Genomic DNA, 12,443 nt, shown 5'->3' with positions numbered 1-12,443 from the left:
ATTAAATGACATAAGTTTATATATATATATATATATATATATCTTTCAACATAATTTTTCATACAATTTTTAGTCCTACTGCAATGTGCATGCACCAATTTCTAGTAAATACTAAATAGAATATTTTGATCTAACCATTTAAGTGGTAATACAAGTGGGACTTGCTGTTGAGCGAGTCCAGCTAGCACTCCTCCCTTATTCTCAATTTAACTACAAATATAACAGAGTACATATATGATGTATTTAAACAAGACGATCTGAATTTCGTGCAACTCAAACAATATCAAACGCAATTTAAATCTTAATGAGTTGTTCAAGTGTGATGTCTGGTCCTCCAGTGGAAGCTGCAGTTTGGAATGATAACGACTGAGAAACCATGTGCATTGTTGGCCTTGATTGCGGTCGCAAATCCCTGCATGTGATTGCTACCCTTGCAATGGTTGTCAGTTCATCTTCAACTTCAAGTGTAGGAGGTGGAAGCCGTTGGTCCAATACATCCTTCAGCAATTTGTTTTCACACGCAGATGGAGACGAAAAGGACGAGATTAAATCACCTAGTTTTTTTCCCATGATCACTTCCAGTGCCAGCACTCCAAAGCTATAAACGTCACATTTCTCAGTTACCTTCATTGTGTAGGCCAACTCTGCATAAAAATTAAGGGAGAGCAAGGCATTAGTACATGTTTAAATTTAGGAAATTGTTATTAGCACTCCAAAAATGTCATCCTACACTCCAAACTTTCTATATTAGGAAAGGAAAATACACTTGTGATGAGTGTAGAATGAGATTTTGGAGTACCAATAATACTTCCCTAAATTTATATTATCAAATTGCAACATTATATATTTTAACTATTTTACTTTACCTGGTGCTACATATCCATATGTGCCTGCAAGGGAGCTCCAATTCGATGAGTCTGGATTCAAAAGCTTAGCGGTGCCGAAGTCAGAAACACAAGGCTCGTAGTCGTAATCCAGCAAAATGTTGCTGCTTGATAAGTCTCGGTGTACAATTGGCGGCACGCAATCATGATGAAGGTAAGACAGTGCATGAGCTACGCCTTTTACAATTCTCACCCTCCTACTCCAATCCAATTCTTTTGCTTCGTCTTCTTTGCTCAAGATTGAAGCCAGACTACCCTTTTCTAGGTATTCATAGACCAGAAAGGAGTGCTGCGAATTCGAACAAAACCCACAAAGTTTCACAATGTTTCGATGTCGTATATTGATTAGTGCACATATTTCATTGTGGAACTCCTGCGATGTCTCCTCGCCTTCAAGTTTTTGATGGAGTTTCTTCACTGCAAATATGCTGCCTGATGGTAGCTTTGCCTTGTAGACACTTCCAGATCCTCCCTTCCCAATGCAAAATATGGAGTCAAAACCATTGGTTGCTCTTATGATCTCCCAATACAATTTTTTTCCATCAAAAAGAGAGAGTGAAAAAATTTCATCATGGATATCACTCTTTTCTGTTCCCGGCTCTTTCTTTCTTCTTGTTTTGATGAAGACAAATGCAAGGAGAGCAAGTAAAACTGCTCCCAAGATAGGGAAAACGATTGCAAACACGAGTTTTCTTTCGTTTTTTCTTTTTGAGACGTGCTTATTGCAGGATTCTAGACCTACAAAATTTCCACACAATCCTTCATTCCCTTCAAAGCTGTGAGCATCTTGAAATGCTTTGTTGTTGCGGATGGGACCCTGCAAGTGATTGTAGGATACGTCTATGTACGACAAGCCACGCATTCCATCAAACGTTGCCGGAATGAGACCGGAAAGATTATTGTGGGAAAGATTCAGCCGCTCCAAGCTCTGCATATTGCTAATTTCTGATGGTATCTTGCCGTCAAGTGAGTTACGACTTAAATCTAACTGTGACAGGTGAAATAAATTCCCCAACTGAAATGGAATTTCTTGACTGAAATTGTTGTTGCTCAAATTCAAGTAGTTTAAACTGATCAATTCGCCAAAAATGCTTGGAATTGAGCCATTCAACTTGTTGGTGGACACGTCAAGATATTCCAGTTCAGTGAATGCTCCAAATTCTGAGGGTATAGAACCCAAAAGTTGATTGCCATTCAACTTTAGATTCACCATAGAAGTCAATCTCCCCAAATCCTTGGGAACCACCCCAACCAGATGATTCGAAGAAAAATCAAGTTCTTGAATTTTAGTTGCATTGGCAATCTCAGATGGTATGCTACCAGTAAGGTTGTTCCCTGCAAATCGTAGGGTTGTTAAGTTTGGACACTGTCCCCAGATGTCTGAGATTTCACCATATAAGTTGTTGTGGCTTAGGTCTACAAACTGAAGATTCGGATGGACACCAAAGTCTTCAGATATATTGCTTTTAAGTTGGTTCCCTTGAAGACGGAGTCTGACTAAGCTCTTGCAACCCTTCAAGCTTTTGGGGACTGGACCTGTAAATTCGTTGTTTTCTGCGGTAAACCTTTGTAGCAGTCCACCACTACAAATATCTCGAGGCAAATAACCAGAAAATCGGTTAGCAGCCAGGTGTACTTCCTCAACAAATTTCAAGTTTCCAATCTCTTCAGGAATGGTGCCGGAAAGTTTATTACCGTAGAGAGAGAGATAAACAAGGTTTGTCAAATTGCCAAAAGAAGTTGGCATAGAACCAGAAAGGGTATTGTTGTACAACATCATGATGGTTAGATTTTTCAAGTTTCCGAAACTCAGAGGGATTGGACCTGATAAATAGTTGTCAAACAGGTCAACTTCAACCAATTTCGAAAGGTTTCCTATTTCGGGAGGAATAGAACCCGAAAGTTGGTTTCCGAAGAGAAACAAAGAAGTCAATTGGCTCAAATTACCCACAGAAGCTGGAATTGAACCCTCTAAATTGTTTAAGTTTAGAGCTAGCTCATAGACAAATTTAAGTTGGCCTATTTCTTGAGGAATTGAGCCGTTGAAATTATTTGCATTTAGGTGAAGGACCTGAATACTTGTTAAAAGACCGATTTCAGGTGGGATTTTTCCAGACATTTGATTGTAGGATACATCAAAATAGATGAGTTTGGTGAGGGAACTGATCTCAGGTGGGATTTGATCAAAAAGTTCATTGTAGCTTAGATCAACATATGCAAGATTAGGCAAGGACATGAAAGGAAATTCAAGTAGAGTACTTTGTATACCAGAATTGGTGAGGTTTAATCTGTTGACACTTCCAGCTGAGTTGCATGAAACTCCAATCCAAGTATTGCATGGGGCTTCATTTGCATTCATCCATGAGGTCAGGTCGTTTTGGGTTTGGTTTTGAAAGCTAGCTTTCCATTTGAGAAGTGCTTCTGCTTCAGTGGAATTGGCAGAAGCAAAAACACTTTTTTGTGATGAAGCTAGCTGAAGATACAAGATAAGGAAAGCTAGAAAGCATAGTTTATCACAATAAGTTGAAACTCTAGTCATGGTTTTTGTGTATACCTTTTTCTTAAGCAATTCAGGGCTTTATTTATAGTGAGATGTATTACCAATTTGCATATCCTCTATTTGTTTTTCTTATCTTTGACTTTTCATCCAAATGGTTAATTAAAAATTACAACCCGATGGTGTTTTTAAGTTTTTATTGTTAAAGTTAAAGAAAACGGGAGAAACCTTGAACTTTCTAGTGATTTTTTTAAGGGTTTTTTTTTTTTTTTTTTTTTTTTAATATGTCAAATTTTAAGATAAAAGATACCACCATGTAAATTAAAAAGTACGATTAATTTCAGTTTACTACCTTAACATTCTTGATTTCAATATTTGGTACAACAAGTTTTTTCATCCCAGAGTGGTACATAAAGTCGTAATTACATATAGGGGTGTGATATCCACACACCTCATTTTACTTCTCACACACCTTTTTATTTTTCAACCGTCGGATTAAATGAATTGAAAAAGATCAACGGATAGAAATTATCAAAGGTGTGTGAGAAATAAAATGAGGTGTGTGGATAGCACACCCCTTACATATATCCATTAAGATTACTGTTAAATCAACTGTCAACTGGTGATGTGGCTCCTGCGTGAACAATTACTGAGGACACATGTAAATATAGCCCATGTGTATATTAAAAACTAAAAACATTAAAATTTAGAAAATTTAAAATTAAAAAAAAATTAAAAAAAATTCTAGCCTCTCCTAATCCCCTTCGGCCATCTTCCTTCTCCCCCTCGCTTTCTTACCATCCACCATCTGTTGATTATTGACTCAAACAATGTAGTCAAAGATAAAAAATTTCGGCTACTTTGTGGTAATGGGAGACAAACAACAATTGTGCCTAACTCTTTTTGACTTGATGGTAGGCCTTTGGCCATTGATGTCCTTGAAGAGCCATTTTCTTTGGCTTTAAAAGGGGAGCAAGGTGCAGCCCGTAAGTAGGAAGAAGAAAAAGAGCAAGAAGCCTTTCGGCAGAGAAAAGATTTTTTCTCAAATTGTTTTGCTTTGTATTTTTGGTTTTCTCCCTTCCTATTGCAATGTGTGTGAGCTTGGGTTATTTGGGTCTTTGGGAAATTAAGTGATAAACACTATTGTATGTTCTCATTGATTATAGTGGAATACTCCGTTGTCTCCAAACTGGATGTAGGCATTGCCGAACCAGTATAAATCTTGGTGTTCTTGTTGGTGTTGGTTTTATTCTATTCTGTTTTACTTTTTCACTTACAGTTGGATGCCGCTTCCGCACAACAAGTGGTACCAGAGCTTAGTTCTGTGAATAGTGTTGGCGCTACAGTTCAGTAAACAGTGAACTGCTACAGTATCTGTGAACAGTATTGTACCTGTGAACAATGCCGTATTTGTGAATAGTGCCGAGTAGATGGCTGGAGATAAAGATGAATCTGTAAAGAAGGGGTCAGCATCGTCTTCGTCTACATCCAATAGACATCCAACTACTACTACAAGGTTAGAGATTGATAAATTCAATGGCTCTAATAATTTTGGTATGTGGCAATGTGAAGTTATGGATGTGTTGTATCAACAAGGGTTGGATATGGTTCTGGAAGATAAACTAGAAGATATTGATGATAAGCAGTGGACGCGAATTAATCTTCATGCTTGTGCTGCTATTCGATCGTTCCTTGATAAGGAGTTGAAATACCCGTATATGAAGGAAACTTCTGCTAAGGAGTTATGGACGAAATTGGAGGAGAAGTATATGACTAAGAGCGCAGAAAATCGTCTCTTCTTGAAGAAGCGACTCTTCCGATTTCAGTATCGTCCAGGTATCTCTATGCACGAACACCTCAATAATTATAATAAAATACTTGCTGATTTAGCAAACCTTGATGTGAAAATTCCTGACGAGGACAAGGCATTATGTTTGTTAAATTCATTGCCTGATGATTATGATCATTTGACAACTACTCTGTTGTATGGAAAATCTGAGGTGAAACTTGATGAGGTGTCTGCGGCATTGGTGAATCATGAGTGTCGTAAGAAGGAATTGAAGACTCACAATTCACAAACCGAGGCATTTGTTGCAAGGGGTCGAACAGAGGAAAGAAAATCTGGGAAGCGGGGAAAATTTCGTTCAAAGTCACGAGGGAAGTTTCCTGCTAAAGATGAATGTGCTTTTTGTCGCCAAAAGGGTCATTGGAAGAAAGACTGCCCCAAATTGAAGAACAAAAAGAAGGAGAAAGCGGGTTCTGAAGCAAATATTGCAAAATCTGGAGATGATGATGATTTTGAGTTTGCTTTGGCTAGTTCATATGCTGATGGTCACTCAAATGAGTGGATTTTGGATTCAGGTTGCACCTATCATATGTGTCCCATTCGGGAATGGTTTTCTAATTTCGAGGAGCTGGATGGTTGAGTTGTTTTGATGGGTAATAATAATGCCTGCAAAACACAAGGGATAGGCAAAATCTGTTTGAAGATGCATGATAGAACAGTCAGAGAATTAAGTGATGTTCGGTATGTACCGGATATGAAGAAAAATCTCATCTCATTGGGTGCATTGGAATCCAAGGGTCTCAAGATCACCATGGAAGGTGGAGTTCTTAAAGCTGTGTACGGGGCACTGGTGGTGATGAAAGGTACAAGACGAAATAACTTGTATTTCTTGCAGGGGAATACATTTATTGGTGGAGCAGCTGTCACCGAAGCTGCTGACACAAATAGCACAGACACCACGAGGTTATGACATATGCGTCTTGGGCATGCTGGTGAAAAAGCGTTGCAAGGATTAGTGAAGCAAGGCTTATTGAAAGGTGCAAAGGCATGCAAATTGGAATTCTGTGAGCATTGTGTGTTGGGTAAGCAAACTACAGTAAAATTTGGCACTGCTATTCACCACACTAAAGGCATTCTTGATTATGTTCACACTGATGTTTGGGGACCTTCCAAGAATGCATATTGGGGAGGTAGCCATTATTTTTTCTCCTTTGTTGATGACTTCTTTAGAAGAATATGGGTGTACACCATGAAGCGTAAAGATGAAGTTTTGAAGATATTCCTGAAGTGGAAAAAGATGATTGAAACGCAAAGCGGTCGAAAGATCAAGACTCTCAGATCAGACAATGGGGGTGAATATAAGTCTGATTTTTTTCTTGAAAGTTTGTCAAGATGAGGGTATTGTGAGACACTTCACGGTTAAGGAGACACCGCAACAGAATGGAGTGGCGGAGCGCATGAACCGTACCTTGCTTGAGAAAGTCCGGTGTATGTTGTCTAATGCTGGTTTAGGCAAGGCATTTTGGGCTGAGGCAATTACTTATGCAAGCCATCTCATTAATAGATTGCCAGCTGCTGCGAACGAGGGCAAAACGCCCATGGAGGTATGGTCTGGTAAACCTTGTACTGATTACAAGTTTTTACACATATTTGGCTGTTCTGCTTACTATTATGTCAGAGAAAGCAAGTTGGATCCAAGAGCAAAGAAAGCTATATTTATGGGCTTTAGCACTGGCGTGAAGGGATATCGACTCTGGTGTCCAGATGAGAAGAAATTTGTTGTAAGCAGAGATGTGACTTTTGATGAGGCTGCTATGGTTAATCAGAACAAGCATGAAGGTGAAACTGAAGCGACCGAGACCATGAGTAGCTCAAAGTAGGTGGAGTTACTGAAGACTCCAGTTGTTCCAATAAGGTCTGATGTTACAACCACTAGTCCTACAGTTAATTCTGATGATGAGGACGAGGATGATGAAGAGGAAGTACTTACCCAAGAGCCTCCACAGCAACAAGACTATATTGCAACCAGAAGATCGAGAAGGGAAATTCGAAAGCCTGCTCGATTTACTGATATTGTGGTATATGCACTTCCTGTTATTGAAGATGATATTCCATCCGCCTACAAAGAAGCTGTCATGAGTTCAGAGTGCGAGTTGTGGAAGAAATCTATGGATGAGGAGATGAAATCTCTTCATAAAAATGAGACTTGGAATCTGGTTCAGTTACCAAAGGGGAAGAAAACAATTGGTTGTAAATGGGTGTATGACAAAAAGATGGAATCTTTGGGAAAAGACAATGTAAGATTCAAAGCCAGATTGGTAGCTAAAGGCTACGCTCAGAAGGAAGGCATTGACTACAATGAGGTATTTTCTCCTGTAGTAAAACATTCTTCTATTCGTATTTTGTTGGCTTTGGTTGTGCAGTTTGACCTTGAGTTGGCCCAACTTGATGTCAAGACTGCGTTCTTACATGGTGATTTGGAGGAAGAGATTTATATGTCTCAGCCAGAAGGTTTTAAGGTTGCTGGAAAGGAAAATTGGGTTTGCAAATTGGAAAAATCATTGTATGGCTTGAAGCAGTCTCCAAGACAATGGTACAAGCGATTTGATCGATTTATGATCGGGCAAAAGTACACAAGAAGTCACTATGACCATTGTGTATACTTTCGCAACTACAAGATGGAACCTTCATTTATCTGCTTTTATATGTTGATGATGTGCTTATAGCATGTAAGAGCCAAGTGGAGATTGAAAGATTGAAGACTCAACTAAGTAATGAATTTGAGATGAAGGACTTGGGAGAAGCTCGGAAGATACTAGGTATGGAAATTGAAAGAGATAGAGCGAAGGGCAAGATTAGTCTGTGTCAGAAGCAATATTTGAAGAAGGTACTACAACGTTTCAGGATGAATGAAAATTCAAAACCGGTTAGTACACCTCTTGTCTCTCATTTCAAACTTAGCGCTTCTATGTCTCCTAAAACTGTGAAGAGAGTCAGTACATGGCTCAAATTCCTTATGCAAATGTTGTTGGTAGTTTGATGTATGCTATGGTGTGTACTAGACCTGATATTTCACAAGCTGTTAGTATTGTCAGTAGATATATGCATAATCCAGGAAAAGGGCATTGGCAAGCTGTGAAATGGATTCTACGGTATATTTTGGGTACTGTGGATGTTGGTTTATTGTTCCAGCAGGATAAAGTTATTGGTCAATGTGTTGTTGGATATGTGGATTCTGATTACGCAGGTGATTTGGACAAGCGTAGGTCCACTACTGGTTTTGTATTCACTATTGCTGGAGGTCCAGTAAGTTGGAGGTCGATTCTGCAATCTACAGTTGCTTTGTCGACTACTGAGGCAGAATACATGGCTGTAACAGAAGCTATAAAGGAAGCCATCTGGCTTCAAGGGTTGCTTGATGACTTAGGGGTTCAACAAGACCATGTGAATGTTCATTGCGACAGTCAGAGTGCTATTCATTTAGCAAAGAATCAAGTTCATCATGCACGTACGAAACACATTGACGTGAGGTTCCATTTTGTTCGTGAGATTATTGATGAGGGAGATATTCTTCTTCAGAAGATTGGGACCGCTGACAATCCTGCGGATATGTTAACAAAGCCAGTTTCATTGCACAAGTTTAAGCACTGCTTAGACTTGATTGTCATTTGTAAAATTTGTTGATTGCCCCATGGGGGATTGGGAGACGACCATCTTAGAGGGTTTGAGCCAAGGTGGAGATTGTTGATTATTGACTCAAACAATGTAGTCAAAGATAAAAAATTTCGGCTACTTTGTGGTAATGGGAGACAAACAACAATTGTGCCTAACTCTTTTTGACTTGATGGTAGGCCTTTGGCCATTGATGTCCTTGAAGAGCCATTTTCTTTGGCTTTAAAAGGGGAGCAAGGTGCAGCCCGTAAGTAGGAAGAAGAAAAAGAGCAAGAAGCATTTCGGCAGAGAAAAGATTTTTTCTCAAATTGTTTTGCTTTGTATTTTTGGTTTTCTCCCTTCCTATTGCAAAGTGTGTGAGCTTGGGTTATTTGGGTCTTTGGGAAATTGAGTGATAAACACTATTGTATGTTCTCATTGATTATAGTGGAATACTCCGTTGTCTCTAAACTGGATGTAGGCATTGCCGAACCAGTATAAATCTTGGTGTTCTTGTTGGTGTTGGTTTTATTCTGTTATGTTTTACTTTTTCACTTACAGTTGGATGCCGCTTCCGCACAACACCATCCTCTACCTAGCCTTCCTTGAATTCTACACCATCCCATTCTCAGTAACTCTCACAATTCCCACTATCGCTGGCATGACTGTTTTTACAATCCTTCCTTCTTTTTCTCCTCATCTCCTCTCTCTGTGCAATCAGGTTTATCACCCACAACGCATATTATGGATTCCATGATTGGCCCGTGGCAATTAACTTGGCGACCAAGTCGGATCTGGCTTCCTTTTTTCCTGGGTACTAAGCCTGTCAATTTTTGACATAAACCATTAACCCAACACGACACGAAATTTACAGGTTTTCGGATCGACACGATAATGAATCGGATCATTATCGGGTAAGTATATAAGAACCTGTTAAGATAACGGATTGGTCCAGATAATAGGTTAGATCGGCTGAGATTTAATCTCGGGTGTCTAATGTTTTTTTTTTCAGCCCTAAATCAGATTCTCTCTCATTCTTGAAGGCTTGAATTAAAGCAACTGCTCTCACTCGAACTGAACTCTCGAATCTCAGTTTCGAACTTCAATTCCTGCCAATCACGAGTTCATGACCACCCTCTCCAATCTCCCTCCACCACACCACTGTCACCACATATGACCTAGTAACCCAACACCAATCGATCTTCTACTTTTGTCTTTGCTTCTCTCTGGATCGAGCAAATCTTGAGCCCTAATCGAGGTAATTATTATTTCTTTCGAATTACTTTGAAAATATAGGGTTTTTCTTTGAATTAGTTTTCTATTGAAGATTGGTTTTGTTTCTTCAAATTGGGGTTTTTCGTTTCGAATTAGTTAAGTAATATTTATGTGGCAATGTGGTATGTGCAAATTTAGAAAGAAAAAAAAAATTCTTAACGAGTCATAACGGGTCGAGTCATTTTACTTGTTGGGTAAAATGACCCGACCTATTAAAAACCCGTTAAGATAATAGGTGTGACACCACGACCCATTAAGATAACAGATGTTACACGAAAATGACACAAAGCAGCAACGCACGACCTTTTTGCTAGGCTTACTGGGTACCGTTGTGGTCTCCCAAATTGTGATCTTGTGGATAGTGAATCGGCGGCGGGAAGGTTGAATTGAAAGGTGGGGTTAAAAAGTTGGAGGTGAATTGGGGGAAAAAATTGGGGATTGGGAAAGAATTAGGGTTTGGGAGGAACGTTCAGAGGTGGTTTGTCGGAGAGAAAGAGAGGGAGAGAGTGGAGTCGAAGAGGTAGAGGGAAGGGTGGAAGGGCTGAAGTAGGAGAGGTCCAGATTTTTTTAGTTTTTTTTTTTTTTTAATTTTCAAATCTTTTTTTTAAATTTTTAATTTTTTTAATGTTCACGTGGGCCTATATTGACACATGGTGTCGAGTTATTATCCACGTGGATCCCGCACCACCAGTGAATGATTGATTTAACAGCAACCTTAACGAAAATATAAAAGTATCCCAAAAGTATGACTTCAGGTACCATTCTGAAATTTGATGTCACCAAAAAAATTTCGTAGTAGTAACTGAGATTATCCGTATAAGTAATTAGAAAAATAGGGCCTTAGTCAATTGTCAACGAGGACAACAATCTAGAAAGCATAGGCCATAGAATTCACGTACCATATGATACAGGTGAGGAAGCCATTGAAGCTGATTGCAAGGTTTTACGAATGGGGAGCAGAGCAGGTAAGGAAATTGGCTTGGTTTTCCTCGTCGGTTTCCATATCCCAAGGTTGAAGATGATCTGGGTCTCCAGGACAAAGATAGGGTTGTGTTTGAAACTTCGGAGGTTTTTTTCCTAGATTTTTTTGGTATGTTTTACTTTTTTTTATTTTTTAATGTTCACATGGGCCTAGATTGACACGTGTTGTTCAATTATTGTCCACGTTGGTGCCACGTTATAAGTTAACGACTGTTTTAATAGAAAGTTTAACAGATGTATGAAAGTGTTCTAGAATTATCACTTTAGGTACCAGACTGAGATGAAAAAACAAATTGATGTATAAAATGTTGAAAACTAAGAAATTTTAGGATAATAAACTGAGAATTACCCTAATTTTAATATATGAGATGGTGTCTTTGTCTGGGAAGACTTTGAGTTTTCTTACACTTTGTGTTGAAGTCTTTGTCTCTTATCTTTAAAATTGAAATTGGGAAGCTTGCATTATGATTTTGAACAGTATTATTCATATTGTCAAAATGACAATGAAGTATTTGGTATCAATGGTATATTTAATCATATAATAATTCATGCAATCAAATGTTATAATTCAGTACATCATAGTCAAACTCAATTTTAAAATGCACATGAAGTTAATTATTAAAATTAAAGTCGAGTTAAGAATTTGCTTCTTTCCCTTGAGTTAATTTTGAAAATAAAACCTGCATCTTCTTCCCCTTGTCTTCTTCTTTTGATCGCCGGCAACACAAACTGAAAGCTAATTTGGCTACCAATTTCCAGCAGCCATCGTCACATATTGCCACTCCCCAGTAACCTCACCTAAATAAATGCTAATTTCTAAATTATCTTAATAAAGGCTTTGAGGGTGGGGCGGTGTCATTTCTCAACTTCTTATTGCTTCTTCTCAGCCATGTCTTCGAAAAAAGGAAAAGATAAATTATATTTTATCACCTTAACTTTATGTCAGATAATAAATTCATATCTCATTTTTAAACGTTGTAATATCATACATTAACTTATGAATTCATTAAAATATCATATCTTCATTAATCAATTCATTTATTTAACTGTTAAGTAATGACTTGGCATAAATTAAACCCCAATCTTTTCCTTATCCGGCGACTCAACCTCCAATCCCTTTGAAATTCATAAACTGGGTAATTTAGCTTCAATCCCTTCACAACGTAGCCGCAGCACACCCCTACCCTCCCATCGCCAGCCCACCCCCTCAATCACCATCAGGCCTAACTCCAAACACACCCAAGAAAACTCAGAAGAATTGAAGGTGGGCTTCGAATCAATTTGGTCTTCTAACTCGAGTCATTCATCGGATTCACCAGCGTCGTTCGTCGGATTTGTATTGTGCCACATTGACAAATACAAGTTGCTA

At 38.6% G+C, this 12,443-nt stretch overlaps 1 protein-coding gene across 1 annotated transcript; it reads right to left on the bottom strand.

Moving 5' to 3' along the window:
* Positions 1 to 205: 205 nt before the first annotated feature.
* On the bottom strand, positions 206 to 3,493 carry LOC114827454 (MDIS1-interacting receptor like kinase 2-like). The gene is made up of 2 exons (XM_070806971.1): positions 867 to 3,493; positions 206 to 644 (listed from the first exon to the last, which is right to left on the bottom strand). Exons 1-2 carry the CDS (start codon positions 3,421 to 3,423, stop codon positions 295 to 297), a joined length of 2,907 nt encoding a protein of 968 aa, XP_070663072.1. The 5' UTR covers positions 3,424 to 3,493; the 3' UTR covers positions 206 to 294.
* Positions 3,494 to 12,443: the final 8,950 nt, after the last annotated feature.

The sequence above is a fragment of the Malus domestica genome, chromosome 10, assembly GCF_042453785.1.
Source record: "Malus domestica chromosome 10, GDT2T_hap1".
Taxonomy (NCBI): domain Eukaryota; kingdom Viridiplantae; phylum Streptophyta; class Magnoliopsida; order Rosales; family Rosaceae; genus Malus; species Malus domestica.
Note: the sequence above shows the minus strand (reverse complement) of the source record. Positions and strands in the feature narration are given on the sequence as shown.